We start from the raw sequence: 20511 nt of genomic DNA, 5'->3' as shown, positions 1-20511 counted from the left end.
ATGAGTTTGGTTTGAATTTGAATCTCCAGTATGGTATCTGAACCACCTGTTGCTCAGAATATTCTGCTTTAACATTGTGCATGGTTATGAAGAATATTACCGTAGTGTTTTCAATATTAGGGGCACTGTGATTTGCTGTTTAAGATGGTGTGCCCTTCTGCAAATCACTTCTCCAATAATCTTATTGTTAACACTGAATAGAAATGAGACTGTGTGTTCAGTCAGAAGTATAGAGATTTACGATAAGCTGGGTTGCTGTGAATTAACCTTGTGTTTTGCTCGTGAATGAATTCATTTAGAATGGCTTTCACTACAACAACTGCTTTGTAGAAAATGTTTTGTTGACAGCACAGCTGCTGTGAGCAAGACAGTAATTCTGATGTAGTATGTGGATGACGTACTGGTGTTATATTTGTATTGCTCTTTAATACTGTTTTTGATCTGGGCTTATGCTTCTGACTAACATGTTTTTGGCTTTTTTTTCCTGACAGATTGAAGGACTATCCCCAGTATTGTCAGCACTTGGCTTCTATTAGTCACTTTATACAGTTCCCTCATCACTTGCAGGAGGTGAGTGTGTTCATTTGCTTTCTGTGGTTCTTAAAGTCTTTTGAGCAGCTTGCTGTTTTCTACCGGGAAAATGGTCTGAGCTGTCTCATGTTTAGCCAGAGCATTTGGTTTCCTGGATTTGTACTTTCTTAGATGTTTTACAAAGCTAATGGATGTAGGTGGTTGGTAATCTGTTCCTGTACACCTGTTTGGGTTGCTCACAGTGAAGTAGCTGCCTGCATGATCAACCAGGGCACACAGCCATGCATGTGGGTTTTTAAGTGCTCCCAAGGAATCACACTTCAGTCTTTTAAGGATTTGGGCATTCACTGGGGAACAGGATGTCCAGCTGTGTATATAGAGTAGCATATTCAGACTTAGTAACATAGTCCAGAAAAAGGTGAGGAAAAACTTATTTCCTGAAGGTGGAAATACCCTGTAGTTAAGCAGTGCTGATCATAAGGTGTCTGTCTCAAAGGCTGGTAGGGGAGAGAAGTTGATCCCTGTGGCAGAGCTTGAGAGCATAATCTGAATAAGGCAAAATATTCAGCTCTAGCACTGAGAATTCATCTACCCAGAGCTGTGAAGTCCAATCACAGCCTTAATTCACTGATGCATTTCACTTTTTGTCTCTTAAATGACTGTGCATTGTCCGGTGTTAAAATATCTAGGTTAAGTGTATTAAAATGAGAAGTTCTCCTGCAATATTACCTTAGAGGTTGTAAAAAATGTAAAACTGGACACTTCAAAACTGTGATTTTTGCTTATTCATTGTGTCCTTTAGACTTCACTGTTTTTTAGCTGTAGGAGTCCTTGGGGGGTTAGGGGGTAGGTCTTCTTCCCTGCTTTGGAGCAAGCTTTTCAGTGTTTCCCCCTCCCCTTTTTTGATCTGCTAACCCCAACCTACAGGGATGGGAATTCCTGGCTCTGCAAAGCTTCTTACAGATGTTGAATCTGTTGATACTAAATATTTTCTTGTGAGGTTAGGGGTAGAGCTGGTGGCTCTCCTCTGGAAAGATGGGAGGTATGTGATGATGAGGTATATGCTTAATAAGCCATTTGGTTGTATTTTGCAGATCCCCTAAAGGGCTTTATTGTTAAGAATTAAAGATTCTCAGTAACTGTTCATACTGCTTGTGCTAAAAGTCATTCCCTAGTTTCATTGCTTTCTATGAATTTCTGTATGTGCTTGTTTGCTCTGTTCTAGTACATAGAATACGGCCAGCAGTCTAGAGATCCTCCTGTGAAAATGCAGGGTTCAATCACCACCCCTGGAAGTATTGCACTTGCCCAGGCTCAGGCCCAGGCCCAGGTTCCAGCAAAAGCTCCTCTTGCTGGCCAAGTCAGCACTATAGTAACCACCTCGACCACCACCACTGTTGCAAAAACCATCACTATCACTCGGCCAACTGGAGTCAGCTTCAAGAAGGATGTGCCGGTAAGCATCCTGTGACCCCAGGGTCCTTGCTGGAGAAGGGAAGGAGTTAAACTGGATATGGATTGAGAACATGAGGATAGAGGCCTGTTAAATTTGTGTACTGCCATTTTTCAGCTCTAACCCAATTGTTTCATGTTTTTATCTATTCCATAGGACTGAAGCTTTCATAGAGATGCATTTTTTTGTTATGAAGCTGTGGTGTTATAGGTAGACCTTTCTTTTAGGTTTTAAATGTCAAGACGATTACAGAATTAAGTATTCATGTTATCTGATTCTAAACTTGAATTATGATTACTGTAGCAGACTCACTTGCAGCATACCAGATGCTAAAGCCCTTAAATACAGACCTTCAGCTGTAGGGGCACAGGTCACATTTCACTGGCTTATTCTGTTGGCATGCTTTGTCTCAGATGAAGCTGTGGAACTCTCTCCCAGTTCAGTGTTGAGGTGCTTTTGGAGACCTTCTGTTGTACCAAGGACTGTTCACTGTTACTTTATTTAGGCTAATGCTGTATACTAGCTGTTAGTTAATGGATGTATGAATGCAAATGTGAGGGGTTGGTTTCTGTACAGTGGGATTCTTTTGTTCGGTATTGACCATTGTTTATAGTGTAAAATCTCTTCCCTTGAGCACTGGTAGAAGTGCATTAGAAGTAGTGGTTGTGATCTCATAAAGCTCAATTCTTTTTGGCTTGACAAAATAAGCAAAGCTTTATTTGGTTATTGGCCTTAGGTATATTATCTATTCTTAACTTCTTGGTCTCCCTACAGCCTTCCATTAATACTACCAACATCGATACGCTGTTAGTAGCAACAGATCAAACTGAGAGAATTGTGGAACCTCCAGAAAATGTCCAGGAAAAAATTGCTTTCATCTTCAATAATCTGTCACAGTCAAACATGACACAGAAGGCAAGTATGAAAGAACACCATAAAGTCGTTTTTAATTATCTAAAACTGCATTCTAAGTCAGTAAGTGATGGTGTATCTACAAACAGTGCTAACCTGTAAAATAAAAAACAGGGAGAGAAAAACATACCCCAAGGAAATAGCAGATTTCTGTCTTGTGGATGTACTGCTTTACTGCAAGGTGGGTATTTTGATGGTACATGTTAGAAAGCTTAGAAGTGGAGGAGAGAGAAAATGCTGTGCCTTGCTCATTTGCCAATTTAAATCCTTACTGGCTGACCAGATCTTTAGATAAAGAAATCCACTAATTTCAGAGCCATTTAAAAACAAAAGCACCAACCGTAGTGCTAAAAGCAGTTGTGTTTGTGGTTGTCGTCTCATGTTCTCTTTTTGTGGTGTGCTTTTTCTCTGCTATGGAGATAGGTTGAAGAACTGAAGGAAACAGTAAAAGAAGAGTTCATGCCTTGGGTATCACAGTATCTTGTGATGAAGAGAGTCAGTATTGAGCCAAATTTTCACAGCTTATATTCAAACTTCCTTGACACTCTTAAGAATCCAGAATTTAATAAAATGGTTCTGAATGAGACTTACAGAAATATCAAGGTGAGTAGCATGAGTTCTAATACTTGGGTACGTTTCAGCATTTAGAGGTATGCTGTTCTCAGGCCATTTGCTTCCTGTGCTGCTTATCTTCAGAAATGGAGTATCTTGGGAAAGTCTACTTCAGCTTAAGCTAACAGCTTACTGTATGAATACTGGCATTGTTCTGTTTTCAGTCAGAAAGGTTTAAGAGCATTTAAGTCCATATTTGTATGAGGCCTGCAAATTGCAGCAGGGAAAATTTTTTTGTGGTCTAGTTAGTGTGGGAGAGTATCAGGATGAGAACCACATTCTGCTGTTTTAGCCAAAGAATAGAGAGGATAGAGAGCTAGAGAAAAGAGAAGTGTAACAACTAAAAATCATTAGAGGACTAAATTAACGTGCATGTTGAAGAGGCCAAGAAGAAATAGCCCTGATGAGGTGAGTGAGTGAATCAAATTTGTCAAGAAAGCACTATTTTTAAACCTGTTGGTGGATTTTCCTGGCCACCGTGGGTTACGCTGTAGTGCAAAAGAATCTCCTGGCTCTTTAGAGTGTGGTTGGCCTTCTGTTTGGCTGATGCTGCTCTGAAGCTAAGGGACAAAGCTAATAGTAGAATGCTAGAGCATGCTTTAGGTCTTGAAGTAAGAATTAAATCGTTTCCCAGAAAATGCCTTCTGGTCTGCAATGAAGGGTTAAGAAGCATTGTCTTCCCAAGTTACATTTTGCTGGGTAGTCTAGTGGCCTTATCAGTAACTGGAAAGCTCTGGGAAGGCATAATCCTTTCTGATCCTCTTCAAGTAAAGGAATTTTGAAGTCATTACAAGGCAGATTGGTTGGATGCTACCTAGAGGTAAAGGCTTCTCTCGACTGTCTCTGTAATGGGACTGGAGCTCAGAACTTGGCATTCTGCTTCAGGTCAGAGCAGCTGTTTGATTTGGCATTGTGTCTGATTATCTTCCAGTTGTTGCTTGAGTTGTTTTTTTTTCCATTAGGTGCTACTGACATCAGATAAGGCTGCAGCCAACTTCTCTGACCGTTCCTTGTTAAAGAACCTTGGTCACTGGCTGGGAATGATTACACTGGCTAAAAATAAGCCCATCTTGCACACGGTAAGCTTCTGTCTTCACGGACTTGCTTGATGCAAACTACTGTGGTGTTAATCAGCAGCATAGGCTGTTTTGGAAATGCTATCACCAAAATGAAGGGGGTAATATTATGTCAAAATATCCATCTGTGAATCTTTGTTCAAATGAAAGATCACTCTTCAACATTCTGTAAAACTCAAGGAATGTATTGACTCAATTTTGCCACTGTATCCTATAAGAAAATAACATGTCAATGGAATTTCTGCAGTGGTCTTGTTCTCTTCTCTCTGCCTTCCTACCCTTTGTAATTGTTGATGGTGTTTTTCAGGATTTGGATGTGAAGTCACTACTACTGGAAGCATACGTTAAGGGACAGCAGGAATTGCTTTATGTCGTACCTTTTGTTGCCAAAGTCTTAGAATCCAGTGTCAGGAGTGTGGTAAGTGACTTTATGCTGGGGGTGTTATCACTCAAGTGGCAACACAAACACTGCAGAAATTAAGTAGTGCTTCTCATTAAACCCGATTAATTTCATGTGTAGTTGGGGGTGTTAAGGGATATCGGGGCTTCAAGTAAGTTCAATTTCGAGATAAAGTACTTGTCTGAAGTGGTTCTAGGATCTATTCCTTATTTGGGTGGATTTATTTCCTTCCACCCCCAACGTGTCTCTTTTGTCTCTGAGCTCTCTTTAATTTTGCTTGGCTAAGCAACTGGTCCCTCAGAAGGGCCTAGTCATTGTGCTTCCAGTTAATCGTTCAGCTTGCTTGTTCATCTGCTTCTCAGTGCTAAAAGCAGCTTTGCCTGCAGCTGTGCAAACTTCAGTTTCCCCTGTCTGTATGTACGTATGTTTCAGTTTCAAAACGTATTAGTCTTAAGCAAACTAAACCATTCCAGACCACTGTGTAATGCTGCTCTCCATTTTCTCTTGCAGGTCTTCAGGCCTCCAAACCCATGGACAATGGCCATTATGAATGTTTTAGCTGAGCTGCATCAAGAACATGATCTAAAAGTAAATCTTCTGCTTTGCTGTACTTATTGAGCTTGAGGTTTTCTTGACATACCAGTCAGAAAGATGTTGTGAAGGACCAAATTTCACTTCTCACTTCATGTGTGAGGAACTGGGCATTGCTAACTTAGTAAGAATGTGGGTGAATCTTGATTTCTGTGAGGTTAATATGCAGGTTGTTTGTCTAACCATCATTTGCTTATACAAAAGAAGAGAAAACATAAGTTGGAACACGAAGCTTGGGTTTAGAGCAGCCAGTAAATGTTTGGGATTTTTTCCTTATGACATAACCTAAACTAAAATTGTTGTGCAGTTGAATCTGAAGTTTGAGATCGAAGTGCTCTGCAAGAATCTTGCACTGGACATCAATGAACTGAAACCTGGAAGTCTCCTGAAAGATAAGGATCGTCTGAAAAATCTGGATGAGCAGCTGTCTGCTCCTAAGAAAGATGTGAAGCAGCCAGAAGAGCTGCCACCCATCACAACCACCAGTAAGTATGCCTCAGATCAAACTCAAAACAGTGCTGTATGAAGTTTAGCAAGACAGGCTTGCAGAGAAGAATGTGAAACCATCTGCACTGCTGTAACATTACCGAAAGCTTAGAATGACTGGAGTAGTTTTGTAATAGAAGGATGCTAACAGGATTTGGAGATGGGAGAGGAATGGAAACAATCCTGAGGACTAATTCTGCATGTGCTGTAACTGCTCTTTAGAAGAGAGTGAAGCTAGGAGACAGACTAATGAGATTGTAGCAGGGTTCAAACCCTGCTGTAACAAACAACTGCCAAAATGCTCTGAAGTTAACCTGGTGCTCAACACTGGAGGTGGGGAAAAAATGCCGGATACCTGTAGGAAGCATTATGGTCAGAACTTCTTCACTTACTGGTTTCAATGATGTGCATGCTTCCATTATAATCACTTTTCCGTAATGGTTAAAATAAACATTTTTATGTTCTTACAGCTGCTTCTACAACTCCAGCTACCAGCACCACTTGTACAGCCACGGTTCCTCCACAGCCCCAGTACAGTTATCATGACATCAATGTGTATTCGTTAGGAGGGTTGGCTCCACATATTACCTTAAATCCAACGGTAAGTGCTGATTTGATTTACTAAAAGTGTTCCTACTGCTGACATTGCTACAGATCTTAGCTAGTGGGTTTGGCATTTTAGAATTGGAGATTTGCTTCTCAAAAATAACATGGATGGTGAGTGCTAATAAATAGCCAGAGGGAGAATTTAGTTGTTACTAATGATTACAGTAGCTAACAGGCTCTCAAATGAACTTTCATTGTAGCATATGCATTAATAACTGCATTAATTCAGGCAGTAGGTGTCAGCTAGGACGGTTGCCAGGGCTTTCTTCCTCCTGACCAGTCAGTGTCTTAGCTCTTAGTTCAGTCTTTGCTCTGTGATTAGCTGCAACTTTGGAAGAAAACCTGTCACGTGCATCTGTTTCAGAGTGATCAAATAGATGCTGTAATACCTGCATGAGAAATACTGTATGCAAGCTGTGAGGGCGCACTTAAAAAAACATTTGGAAAATGTGAATGCCTGGGATAGATGGACCCAGTAGTAAGCCAGAATACTAACACAACTTTCCTAATGTTCCTCCAGATCCCCCTGTTTCAGGCCCACCCCCAGCTGAAGCAGTGCGTGCGGCAGGCTATAGAGCGAGCAGTGCAGGAGCTCGTCCATCCCGTGGTTGATCGGTCCATTAAGATTGCCATGACTACTTGTGAGCAGATAGTCAGGAAGGACTTTGCACTGGATTCGGAGGAGTCACGAATGCGTGTGGCTGCGCACCACATGATGCGGAACCTGACTGCTGGGATGGCCATGATCACCTGCAGGGAACCTTTGCTCATGAGCATAGCTACCAACTTGAAGAACAGTTTTGCCACTGCACTGAGGGTAAGTGTTGCATCACCAGAAACTTCTTTCCAACTTCAGAGATACCCAGCATTAGCAACTCTGTTCTCTACACGGTAGACCTTATTAAGATTGCACAGGTTACTCAGCTTATCCAGCGTGGAGATGAACTGTGCTGAAATAACAGCTCACACTGTATAGTTTTAAACCCGTAAGGTAGATGTGGCTACATTGCACTCGAGCTTCCTGAGCTGTTTGTCCCTGTGTGCTATCGAGTTTGATCACATCACGGAAGCTTTGGAGTGCTTATCTTTCTGTGGCTTTTCAGGTAGATAAGCAAGGGTGGTTGGGATTGAATTGGTTCTGGGATTTTCTGGTGATAGATTATCACGGTATGCATGTAAGCTTTGGGCGGATTTAATTCAGTCCTGCTGTTAGCAGATAATTAGTTAAGACTTCTGAACAGCTTTTCCACTCACTGCCTTCTTTAGAAGCTATTTTAAAGTCTTTTTTTTCTAACAAGCTAAGTTTGCGCTGAAGTCCTACTTTTTCCCTCTTGGCTAAATGTAATACAGTTCATGAACTGCTAGCCAGGGCAGCAGCTGCTACCCAGAAGACTTGCTGTGCTTGCCATTGGTGTCACAACAGGCGCAGATCTTGGAAAGATTGAGACCTTTTATTACCTAGAAGGTTAGCAAAGTTGAAAGGCTACCTACCTCTTAAGGGAGGGTGTGTTGCTATTGCCCATCTGGTAGGGAGTGGCACTGTGAAGGCCCTTTTGCAATGCAGTTGCTCTCTGCTTAAGGGGGCTGATTGTAAAGGTCTGAAGGGAGTACAAAGCCTTAGTAAGGCTCCCATGCCCAGGTATGTGCTCAGTGATTTGTGATGTAACCTATGTGCCTCAAGCCATGTTGACTTTCTGTTCAGAACTTCAAGTAACCTGATTGCCAAGATCAGAAGCTGCTTGCTTTCTCTGCAGTAGCAAGTCTGGGCTTACAGATGGTTTAGCAGAAACGTATGAGTCCTGTGCCATCAATCTTAGTTAAGGATAAGAGTAAACAGTACTACTTTGTTAACATGGGAACTTAGCCCGTGATTGCTATTAGCACCTTTTGCTTATTATTCCTCAGAGCTTGGGTGTCAAGGTAGTAACCATAAAAAAGCAAAGAAACAAAAAAACCCACTAAACCTCTGTCAAGAAAGAGACATAGTTCTGCTGTGACTCATTGGATGTGACTGCAGTTCAGACAGGGCAGCAACTGATGGAATGCTTCTTATCTCTTGGGTGGCAGAGATGGCAGAGGTGAGGCAGGGTGAATGGAAGCCGGTGGTGTTACAGCTGTGAGTATCTGCCAGATTCCTACATGTGTGGGAGGAAGTAGTTCATGCTTTATGGGAGATTTAGTGCTAATGTATTCTGTATTGGCAAAATGTCATGAATTTATTGATGGAGATTCATTTGTTATCCAGGGAAGCTTTTTGATGGCATAATTGCACATGATGTTGTGCTGCAGGAGAAGGTGCTGCATAAGATGTTTCAAAAATCTGGCTTACTTAATGAAGTGGGTTAAAAAGGCAAGAGTTTGTTTTGTCTGAAAGAAGCAGCAGTAGAAGTAGAAGTTAATGGGCAAAGAAGCCCAGGGAGATCGGACTGTTTGCATTTATATGTGTATTCCAGTGGAATAGGCTGCTTTACACCCTGGCATATAAGTCCCTCTGTTTGGTTTGCTCTTAAAACTCTCAAGGGAAGGGAAAAAGAACTGTATGAGAAAGGGAATCCAGTGCAGAAATGCTTAGCACCTCAGCTTTGCATTGAGTGAGGCACTTGTTTCTGATTGCAGCCTAGGTGGTGGAAAAACCCTCCAGCCATGACAGACGGGTTTCTTTTCCTTCATTAGCATCTTTTGTGAGTTCAGTTGTGCTCTAGAGATAAGCTGGGGGGGAAGGAGGGAAACCTCCTGCTGTTCTGTTCCTTGTTGAAAGTCTTTACTGTCTTCTTGCTTATGTTTTATTCAAAGCTATGCAAAAAGTAAATGTATTATGGTGTATTCCATGCAAAGACAGCACATTCCTAACAAGGTTCCTTTATTATTGCTGGTGTTGAGTACTGCAGTGCAGATGTTAAGAGTATTCAAGGAAAATGCCTTCATGGATTGTCCTGGTTTTCAATAGGCAGCCTCCCCACAACAGAGGGACATGATGGAGCAAGCAGCTGCCCAGCTAGCGCAGGATAACTGTGAGCTGGCATGCTGCTTTATCCAGAAGACAGCTGTGGAAAAAGCAGGCCCTGAAATGGACAAGAGGCTGGCAACTGTAAGTGTGGGACTGCTGCCTTTTCAAAGGTTTGTGTTCTTGCATACATCCAGACTCGACATCTAAAGTGCAACGTATTTGGCTCTCTTCACAGGAATTTGAGCTCAGAAAACATGCTAGACAAGAGGGTCGTCGGTACTGTGACCCTGTTGTGTTAACTTACCAAGCTGAACGCATGCCAGAACAGATCAGGTTAAAGGTGAGGATATTAAGTGAGCTATTTTCTGATGCTGTGCTTCCCCTTCTGATAATGAAGTGAGAACCACACTGCTTCAAATAAGCAGTTCTGCATGTTGTTAGTCATGTCTAACACTGAAGCTGCTATTAGCTTGATTGGCAACGGAATCACATTAATAGGTTGTTTCAGAATGTATTCATGCCATTTTCCTCAGTTGCTTGAGAAATCTATGTTCTTTTTCTTGTTCTCCTCTGCTCTTCCTTTCGCTAAAAGAAAAAGTTGTGTTGTTTCCCATTCATCCCTTTCAAAGGCATTCTCTTGTGCCTCTTGAGAAGCACAGGGCCAATATTCAATTCTTTGTGTTTCTGGGAGCAAGTTGCCACGATCCAGCAAAATCCTTGTTAGAAGGTCTGGCAGGAAGGATACGGCCTCAGCACAGAGCAGCAGAGTCTTACTTAGGTCATTCTGTGTACGAAAGCGAGTGAGCAGTTACCTGTCACACAGACTGCCCTCGTTCCTTACTGCCATGGTGTTTAGCAAAGGTGTTAATGTGTTTTCTTCTTTATTGCAAAGGTTGGAGGTGTGGACCCAAAACAGCTGGCTGTTTATGAAGAGTTTGCACGTAATGTCCCTGGCTTCTTGCCTACCAATGACTTAACTCAGCCTACAGGATTCTTGGCTCAGCCTATGAAGGTAGAGATTTCTAATTGTCTTAAGTAGCCCTTTTGATGAGTGTTGCAGTGCTTGTGTCCTTTGGTGGAAGGCTAGTAAGAATTAGATGTTTGTATTGTTTGGGAATACTGATTGAAAGGTTTGTTCATCTTAAATTGATGGCAACATGAAGCTATTCTTAAAAGCAGTTTGAGGTTTTTGTAGCATGGATTGGAACCAGATGTCCAAGTTAGGATTACTACTTGTAGTTTTAGTGGCAGTGAAAAGGTTACTTTTGGGGAAGGTTGTATATAGCAAGCACTTATTTTGCGATAATAAACAGGTTATTGAATGTGTTCTTGACCTTAAGGACTGCTAAAATTGTTTGCTAGTTATTTCTGCAGCTTATTGTATGTGTTTTAAATGCAGTTAAAACTAAGGAAAGTACTGTAGAGGACTGTGTTCTGGGTGCTGAGTTCTGAAGCAGAAGAACCAGTCGATATGAATGTCACAGATGTGATCCTTGTGAAAAATGACTAATTCCCACTTTCTCTTAAGCAGCAAGCTTGGGCCACAGATGATGTAGCACAAATCTATGACAAATGCATGACAGAACTGGAGCAGCACCTGCAGTCCATTCCACATACTCTGGCCATGAATCCTCAAGCTCAAGCATTACGCAGCCTCCTGGAGGCTGTGGTGGTCGCTCGGAACTCCCGTGATGCCATCGCTGCACTTGGACTGCTGCAGAAGGTGTTAACAATTCTGCCCCAGCTGGCCTCGAGTTCATTGATAGGCTTGTCAGTTGTCTTGTGGTGACTTTGTATCTTCATGCGTCCTGTGGAGCTTGCTTGGTGAATGATACTGAACGAATGCTGTCTTTGGAGATTTAGTAGATAATGCTGGAAAAGGGCTCCATTCACTTGGTATGATGCATGCTGTAGCTGGGCTGCTGCAGGAAGAAGTGGATAGAGAAGTAGAGAGCTGTTGCAACTGGGAGTAGTTGTTGATTTGAAGATGGTTTGGAGGCTAGTAAGATGTTTGAACTGCCCTTGTAAGTGGGTAGCACTGGGCTTTGTGCTGAATTTACAGCTGCACAGATTTGCTTCATTTTTAGTGGTAACTGATAAGTATGTCCTCATCTGCCCATTCGCTCCCCTCTCCTGTGGGACGGGGGAAGATAGAAGGCAAATATGACTTGTGCAGAGCGATGATGACAACTTAACAGGGGAAGGAAAAGCTGTGTGCACAAACAAAGCAGAAATGAAAAAAACTGAAACTAAATAGAAGTGCATCCCATCAGCAGGCAGATGGTGAGCTGCTTCCTGGAAATCAGCCTCAGCGAGCATAACAGCTGCTTGGGAAGACAAACATCACAGTGACTGCCTTCCCCTAATCATCCTTTCCCTAAGCTTTTAGCACAGAGCATGATGTCACACAGCATGGAATATTCCTGTGATCACTTTGTGCCAGCTGTGCTGGCCCTGCACCCTCCCAGTCTGTTGTGTACTACCAGCCTTCTCACTGTGGGGGTGGCAGAATGGGATGGAGAAAACCATAACGCATTGGACAGACTGTTCAGCAGCTGCCCAGATATTGTTGTCAACACTGTTTCAGCAGCAAATCTTAAACTTAGCACCACATGGACTGCTATGAAGAGGATTAACCCCACTGCAGCCAGACTTAGGGAGCTATACCAGATGGGGAGTGTTGTGGTGAGCTCTGTGACGTGAACTGGCATCAGTGCCTGTGTAGTAACTTCATTTCATACAGATTACTACAGACTCATCAGAGTGCAGCAGCTCCTTGTCTAAAGAATCTGGAAGGTGTTCTCTGTCAGGCTCTGTACATGTTCCTTCACGTGGTTTCCCATAAGGCATACACTGAATTGCTTCTTAGGAGGCTTTGACTTGTGCAGAAGCTGTAGCAGAAACTGACAATGACTAAAGTAGTTATTTGCATGACTGCTGAATCTGCTGAGTGGTAACTGCAGCTGATGTGGTTTATGTAAGGTTTGGAAGAGGACTTCTTTTTTCCTCTGCTAACAGGTTGCATCTATTCTAGGCTGTAGAAGGCTTACTGGATGCCACCAGTGGGGCAGATGCTGACCTCCTGCTTCGGTACCGCGAGTGTCACCTGCTGGTGCTGAAAGCTCTGCAGGACGGCCGTGCATATGGATCTCCATGGTGTAACAAGCAGATTACTAGGTCAGTTGTGACACAGCAGAGCTATGATGTAGCCTTTCCTATCTTTTGGGAGGTACTGTGTTATTCTGAATTGCTTGCTTGTTAATGCTTTCATTCACCTCAATTTGGGCACACAAAGTAGTCTTTTTAATGTTAAAAGTAACTAGAGCTTCTATTAATACAGATTCATCCTATAATGCAATAGAAATCAGTCATGGATTGAAGCATTTGAGGTGCTCTGCTTTTTCCCATCTCATGGAGATTCTCCACATGCTGTCACAAATGATGTGACATAGCATATGCCTGCAGCAGAAGCACTTGCGCTTCAGCTGAACAGCTATGCCACTTTGTGCCCACAAGAGGGGCTTTTCGTGTTGAATAAGCTGAAGCTCTTGCTGGGCTGTTGTGGCCAGTAGTGCAGGGCAACAAATGCTTGACCCAAAGCACAGAATGCTCCAGAAGAGATTTCTGGAGCAAGTGATGAGTTGCAGTGGGTTGCAGAGACTCTCAAATATTTGTTAGACTTGATTTGCTTCATTTAAATTATGTAGTTTAAGTACACTTGCGAAAAGAAATGGAATTCTTTTAGGTGCCTGATTGAATGTAGAGATGAGTACAAGTACAACGTGGAAGCTGTGGAGCTGCTAATCCGCAATCACCTGGTGAACATGCAGCAGTACGATCTTCACCTGGCACAGGTAAAGGGAGCCTGCTTTTTTGGAGGGGAAACCTTACAAGTCAGTCTTAAGAGCAGTGGTCAGCCATAAGGTGAATGGTTGAACTTCATGATCCTAATGCCTTTTTCATTTTGGCAGTCAATGGAGAACGGCTTGAACTACATGGCTGTGGCATTTGCCATGCAGTTGGTAAAGATCCTTCTTGTGGATGAGAGAAGTGTCGCCCATGTAACGGAGGCAGATTTGTTCCACACCATCGAGACACTCATGAGGATTAATGCTCACTCCAGAGGGAATGCCCCAGAAGGGTGAGCCTGAAATACCATGCAATACATTATTTCTGTTGTGCTCATTTATGATTGGAAATATCACATAGTTGGTGTCAGTAAATCATAGAGCTTTAAACTTCTTTTGTGGCTGTGATCCCATGTTGGTTTAAAATGTTTTGTTACTTACTAAGTACCAAGGGACTTGTGAGATACCCCCTGAAATTCCTACTTTCTCAAATCTAGGCAGTGTTGTTGCCCTTGAATTTTATTCTTATGTATTAACCATGAGATAATAATCAAATTGTACTAACTCCAGTGCTCCAGTCAGGCCCTTTAGCATTGGCATATCAGAATCTCAGCCCTTTAGGGCTTTCCAAGTCCCCAAAAGTGAAGCTGTTTGTACTGCATGCGATGCTTCCCTGCAGTACATCATTTCATGGATTGGTGTAACCTCAGAGCTTGCATGATGTCAGTCTTGTAGTTTGCTTTTTGCCTTTCCTCATAAATGCATCTGCTTTCAGGACTTAGTGCTGCTAGTGAAGAAGACAAAAGGGTTATATGCCTGTGGATTTTGCTTTATCTGTATTTGGTGGAGCTTCCAGTTTGCATACCTTCTTGGGATGGGGGGGAAAAGAATTCTAACCCTGCTCTTGCTCTGATCTGTCGCATTAGGTTACCTCAGCTGATGGAAGTGGTGCGATCAAACTACGAAGCAATGATTGACCGTGCTCACGGAGGTCCCAATTTCATGATGCATTCTGGAATTTCCCAAGCTTCTGAGTATGATGATCCACCAGGTCTGAGGGAGAAGGCAGAATACCTGCTGAGGGAGTGGGTGAACCTCTACCATTCGGCTGCAGCAGGCCGCGACAGTACCAAAGCGTTCTCTGCGTTTGTTGGACAGGTAGAGCTTTTGGAAAGAAAGGTGCTTTTTATTCAACATAAGTAGGGTGTGATTCCCTGCAATTTAAAGCAGTTATAACTAATGTTAGACGTCTTCTTTGAAACTTGCAGGTGTATGACAGTTGACTGTCAAAGTTCTGCCTTCCTTTGAAGTTTAGTAGAAATCTCTGCCCTTTGGCTGGTGGTGTTATTTAGATATTCTAGTGCTAAGCTGTCCACTCAGGCTCAGGGTTTTGGTTAGGTTGCTTTAGAGATGCAGCTGAATTGTTTCAGATCATGTGAACAAGGGCATCTTTTCTAACTGGAATTCTTAGGGAGGAGAAACTTGAAACTTCATTAGTTAAGGTGGAATCTAAATCTAAACATGCAGCCCCTCCAGCAGGTCACTCTGGGGAAATGCTGACAGGTAGGATGAGCTGTGCATCTGCCATTCAGTTATGACTGAGAGAGGATGCACTCAGTAAACCAAAATGTGGGGCTGCAGCTCCCTGTGTACCTGCAGTTGTTGTCCTAAAACTGTATTCCTAGTCATTGCATGAGTGCAGCTGCAGGGAAGCCCCTGATTTGTTTTGTTGGTATTATTTTATTTTTAAAATTCAGTGCTAATATTAAAGAAATGAGTTTTTGCTGCCAGTTTTAGCACTTCAAGCTTGGAAACATGCATGAAGACCTTTATTGCTGCAGCGTTTCTTAGTTGCCTTACGTGGCTTGTAGCTGCCTTTGTTACTCTGGTTTCATACTGCAGAACACCTTCTCTGAGTGTTTTGTGCTAAACTGCCTTCTTTAAAGAGATTTTACCTCTTAGCTCCATCTCATGTGACCCTATTTTATGCCATAACAGTACACTGTATAGTGTATAAGTATACTCCTAATACTCAGTGCACTTCTGCCATTCTTCACTGTTTGACCACTCTTGTTCGCTTACCTCTTCAGTATTTGATCAGATATTAAACAGCAACTTAAATATGTGGAACTGGAATATTCATGCCTAATTTTTTTCCTTTCAGGCATCAGCTGTGGTTTTAAAAGAAGCATTTTGTAATAAATGTATTAAACAAAGTTTAATTTAAATTACCTTCATCTGGTTACTTGGAGAGATGAGGCTTCCTTTGCATTAGGCAAGAAGTGTACATCTGTGAAGGCAGATATGACTTGATGTGACTTTCTATTTAAAAAGCCCCACAACTTTTCCAGAAGTATTAGCAGTTCTGTTTGTGATTGTGCTGTTTTTATAGCTTTCTTTTTGTGCAGCAGGAGTTCAGAAGATGCTTTCAAGTAAACATAGAAATTCCCTTAAACATTGGTTTAAATTCGATTTCTATAATGCTGTGGGTAACAAAGAGGTCCCTTGATATGTGTGTTATTAAATAATTTCCCCAAAAGGAGGGAAAAAACTCACACCCAGCCTATCTCTGCATGCTGTGTTCCCGTAAGGAAAGCTTACTATGCACATGCAGTTTGTCTGTACGGGGCTTTGCCACAAAGTAGTGATGGTTCCTGAGCTGGTGGCTGAATTCTGCCCTTCCCACAGCTTGTGCTGCCCTATGTGGGCTCATGATGACCCAACAGACCAAACTGCTGCTGCCTTTACTGCCCTTGATGTAAAGTTGAGTGCTGGTAGCAGAACTGATACTAAACAGGCTTCTCGGCTCTGCTGATGATTGAAATGTTTTTAAGATCAAAGACTATTTGGGAGCAAATGACCTTGATAAAATATGGTCCCACCATCAAGGTGCATTGAAAGCGTTCACCTTGGGAAAGAATATGCTTGTTAAAAGTGTTTGAAATAAGTTGTCGGATGAATTTCTTGTGTTTGGAGCTCTGAGGGTTTTTCCTTTCCCTGACAGATGCACCAGCAAGGGATCCTGAAAACAGATGACCTGATTACCCGCTTTTTCCGGCTTTGCACTGAAATGTGTGTTGAAATCAGCTATCGTGCTCAGGCTGAGCAACAGCACAACCCTGCTGCCAACCCCACGATGATCCGAGCCAAGTGCTACCACAACCTGGATGCCTTCGTGCGGCTTATTGCACTGCTGGTGAAGCACTCTGGAGAAGCAACCAACACCGTTACGAAGATCAACCTTCTGAACAAGGTTGTGAACTGACTTTGTAGCCCTTGCACCTAACGTGAATAATGGTGTGTGCTTTGGCTGGCATAGAGTCATTGAGCTTAATGTGGGTTACTGCTAAACTGTCAGATGGGGATTTGACGGTGTTGGTCACTGAACCAAGAAATTGAGTGGAATATCAGGATGCCAAGTGGCTTTCTCTCAAAGATTTCTATCTGACCTGCACAGTTATTCTTGCTGTCATCACTGAATTACATTGCTCTCTTCAGGTTCTTGGTATTGTGGTGGGAGTTCTTCTGCAAGACCATGAGGTTCGGCAGGGCGAGTTTCAGCAGCTTCCTTACCATCGCATTTTCATCATGTTGCTGTTGGAATTGAATGCTCCTGAGCACGTGTTGGAGACCATCAACTTCCAGACACTCACAGCTTTCTGGTATGTATTTGATCCCAGTATTCATCCTTTCCTGTAGGATTAAGATCTTTTTTCATCTAAAGGCTTATGTGACTGTTCTTTGTGGTGGCTTAATCACATTCAGAATAACTGGTTCTCCTTAGGCTGTCCACTTGCTTGTTGTAAGGAAGGTCACTGGTAAAATGAAGCTGAAATACCTTGCTTTTTAGGGCTGTGTATGTTTTTGCTCAATGTTATGAAAAGCAGTCTTATTGCTGTGCACTTCTAACCTGCTCTAACTTTTCTTTCAGTAACACATTTCACATCCTGAGGCCTACAAAAGCTCCAGGTTTTGTTTATGCCTGGCTGGAACTGATCTCCCATCGGATATTTATTGCAAGAATGCTGGCACATACACCACAGCAGAAGGTGTGGCTGCAGTTCATCTTCTCTGAAATAAAAAGCTCACCCAGAAGGATGCCTGGTGTGATGCTTTCACGTCTCCTGAAGTGCTCTAGTAGCATGGCTGTCCTGTTTTTGTCTTCTGTATTTGCAGTAACAACTGCATGGAGGAAAAGCTTGATGTCGATAAGCTATTGAATATAGGGTGGTTGGAATTTAACAAACTCGTCTCTGCCAAAGTCTGGAAGAGCTGTAGCTTAGACTGAACGCTGTCATCTCAGTAGGGTGCATTGGGTGTTCAGGGAAAAACCCATAATTTGCAATGCATGGCTAAGCTCCTTGAAATGAGCTGTGCTGCTGTCACTGCTAGAGCTAGCAGGAGGACTTAAGTTGGGATCCAGGTTTATATGAATGTTCTACCTAATTATGGCTTTGAACTGAAGCTTGCCTCTCTTCACTGGACACTTATCACTTGCTGTTTCTCTCCTTGGCAGGGTTGGCCTATGTATGCCCAGCTGCTGATCGATCTTTTCAAGTACTTGGCTCCTTTTCTCAGAAATGTGGAACTCACCAAACCTATGCAAATTCTTTACAAGGTAAATATGTGTAGATACACAATAGGTGCTTCCAACCAGAATCTTCTGAAAGTAGAATTGGAGCAGAAAAATATATTCTGGTAGGGAAACGGTATTTACTGTTCTGTCAGGGTTTGTTTTTTAGTTAGACGCGTACCAGGTGAGGCTACCTTCCTAGATTGATTTCTTTCTGCTAATAAATAATAACCACAGTGATGTAGAAGGATGGTTTTGTCAACTCTTGGGGAGTTTCAGCTATTTGGGACCTCTTATATTGATACTAAAGCTGCCGTGTTTTGTTTTGCAGGGCACTCTGCGTGTGTTGCTGGTCTTGTTGCATGATTTCCCAGAATTTCTTTGTGACTACCATTATGGGTTCTGTGATGTCATCCCACCTAACTGTATTCAGCTAAGGAATCTGATCCTGAGTGCCTTCCCACGGAACATGAGGCTTCCAGACCCTTTCACCCCCAATCTAAAGGTAGGACTTGTTGCTGCTGAAAGCACAAAACTTACCTGTGTTCTGGATTGGCTTTGCTAGCAACAAATCTTTACCTTGCCTGCAAAACAGATGCAGATTCAACCTGTAAGGACAAGATGTTGAGACTTTTATTACTTGAGAACTGCATCAGTGAAAGCCTGCCTTTAGAATAGAAAGCCAGAGGGCTTTTCTGAAGGGAAACTGATGTTGTGGTGTCGCAGAACTGATCCATGGTGTAGGAGCAAGGACATCTTTGTCACTGCACTAACAGCTCACTGCCAGAATACTGAAGTAGTTTTTGTGGCTTTGTTTGAAAGTTCAGCTAAGAAGTGTTAGAATTTTGTTCAGCACATGTTGAGCTGTACAAGCATTTCATGCTCTGCAGGATGCATGAGGCCTTGAGTTCAGTTATGTAATTGTCAGAGCTGGCATGTCCAAGCCCTAAATCAGTTATTGTTCTTAATGAGAAACGGACACTGTCCTTTCTTAACATAATGAGATAAATTAGCATTCTGAAGCCAGCCTCTTGCATAATGAGGACAGATGTTGAGAAGAGTTGATCTAATTAGTGATCTAATTAGATACTTGGGCATACACTGGTCTCCTAACCATGGAAAGATTGTGGCTGCACGAACTTTCTCACACTGCTGTGACACTGATCTGCTTTTGTGATTTGTTCCTTGACCAGTTGCTTATGATTTAGCTGACTGGGCTTTCTCTTAATAGGTGGACATGTTGAGTGAAATAAACATTGCTCCGCGAATCCTCACCAACTTCACTGGAGTGATGCCACCTCAGTTCAAGAAAGACTTGGATTCCTATCTCAAAACCCGTTCTCCAGTCACTTTTTTGTCTGACTTGCGCAGCAACTTACAAGTGAGTGGTTTCTGAGGATGTTGGATTTAAGAAGTGTTATGAGACAAATGATCTTGTTGGCTGAGTTACCTTCCTTCCTAGCAGGAATTATCTCTGTGTGTAGCAACTGTGTGTTCCTGGCAGTAGAAAAGCCCCTGTACTTCCATCAAGAAGGAACTTAGATGGAAACAGAAATGTTGGTTGGTTGGTTTCTAGGTTTTTTTTAGCAACTGTGAGCTGATCTAATCTAAAAGCAGCTGATTTTATCTACCTGAGCTGACAGATGCTTTAAGTGAGAAGTAAGGGTATCTAAACCACGGCCATTTCTGCTTGTGTGTCTCTAGTGCATTGTTTTAGACCACAGAGAAAGAATGTCATCAGAGCTGACTGGTGTCAAGCTCACTGTTGTCCCCTACCAGATAAAAGAGTTCTGTGGTTTCCATCATGTGATTCCAGCACTGTTTGCCCAGGCCATTGTTCTGATATTCAGCATTTTGAGTATCAGTTCAAGTTGATTGAACTTGATTGCAGGTGGTTTTTTTTGTTTTTTAGAATCTAAACTTTGACTGCAAGTGAGTCTATAGTTGGCAGTTCTTGAAGTCTGTGGATCTGCATGTTATACAAGTGCACAGGGAGGGGAGGGCAATTAGCCCAAAGCCCAGTTCTGAGCCGTTAGCCAGCTCTACTCATTGAGCACATCACATGGTAGAGCTTACAGCAGGATTCAGGACTGAAAGTGGCCTTCATCTGGGAATTGCTCCAACATAAGCCTTCACACGAGTGCTGGCTGCTTCAGGCAGCCCATGGCACAGCTGGTGCAAAGGATTGCCTTTACCTGATCTTTTCTTCTTCCAAGCAGGGAGTACAATAGTTGTACTTCTTGTCTGTCAGCACTTTACTGGTGCTATGTAGAATACAGAATGCTTTGAATTGGAAGGGACCTTAAGGACCATCTGGTTCCATCTCCTGCCATGACAGGGACATCTCCCACCATAGCAGGTGCCCATAGCCCCATCCAACCTGGACCTGAGTACCGCCAGGGATGGGGCAACCATTGCATTATGAATGGGTAAATGCCAAATAGCATTTGTGGACATTAAGTATGTTGCCTTCTGT

At 42.6% G+C, this 20511-nt stretch overlaps 1 protein-coding gene and 1 non-coding gene across 9 annotated transcripts in view; both read left to right on the top strand.

The window, feature by feature from the left end:
* CNOT1 (CCR4-NOT transcription complex subunit 1) overlaps positions 1-20511 on the top strand; it is a 50752-nt gene that overhangs the window by 27192 nt on the left and 3049 nt on the right. For 4 of the 8 annotated variants that reach the window (XM_072346093.1, XM_072346098.1, XM_072346100.1 and 1 more), the window contains 24 exons: positions 492-570; positions 1757-1987; positions 2759-2899; positions 3320-3499; positions 4471-4587; positions 4892-5002; positions 5495-5572; positions 5883-6060; positions 6532-6662; positions 7188-7484; positions 9615-9755; positions 9850-9954; positions 10507-10626; positions 11146-11337; positions 12649-12791; positions 13360-13468; positions 13586-13755; positions 14389-14620; positions 16467-16715; positions 16961-17124; positions 17394-17511; positions 17979-18080; positions 18367-18540; positions 19267-19416. In XM_072346093.1, coding sequence (XP_072202194.1) covers positions 492-570; positions 1757-1987; positions 2759-2899; positions 3320-3499; positions 4471-4587; positions 4892-5002; positions 5495-5572; positions 5883-6060; positions 6532-6662; positions 7188-7484; positions 9615-9755; positions 9850-9954; positions 10507-10626; positions 11146-11337; positions 12649-12791; positions 13360-13468; positions 13586-13755; positions 14389-14620; positions 16467-16715; positions 16961-17124; positions 17394-17511; positions 17979-18080; positions 18367-18540; positions 19267-19416 — 3712 coding nt within the window. Of the gene's footprint in view, positions 1-491; positions 571-1756; positions 1988-2758; positions 2900-3319; positions 3500-4470; positions 4588-4891; positions 5003-5494; positions 5573-5882; positions 6061-6531; positions 6663-7187; positions 7485-9614; positions 9756-9849; positions 9955-10506; positions 10627-11142; positions 11338-12648; positions 12792-13359; positions 13469-13585; positions 13756-14388; positions 14621-16466; positions 16716-16960; positions 17125-17393; positions 17512-17978; positions 18081-18366; positions 18541-19266; positions 19417-20511 lie in introns of all 8 variants that reach the window. The other 4 variants (XM_072346097.1, XM_072346099.1, XM_072346094.1 and 1 more) reach the window with 1 other exon arrangement.
* On the top strand, positions 3946-4081 carry LOC140257545 (small nucleolar RNA SNORA46). Its single transcript, XR_011905053.1, has one exon. It is a non-coding gene; the product is annotated as a small nucleolar RNA SNORA46 (small nucleolar RNA).

Source organism: Excalfactoria chinensis, chromosome 11 (assembly GCF_039878825.1).
Source record: "Excalfactoria chinensis isolate bCotChi1 chromosome 11, bCotChi1.hap2, whole genome shotgun sequence".
Classification (NCBI taxonomy): domain Eukaryota; kingdom Metazoa; phylum Chordata; class Aves; order Galliformes; family Phasianidae; genus Excalfactoria; species Excalfactoria chinensis.
The sequence above is the reverse complement of the archived record's forward strand: the minus strand, read 5'-3'. Positions and strand labels throughout refer to the sequence as shown.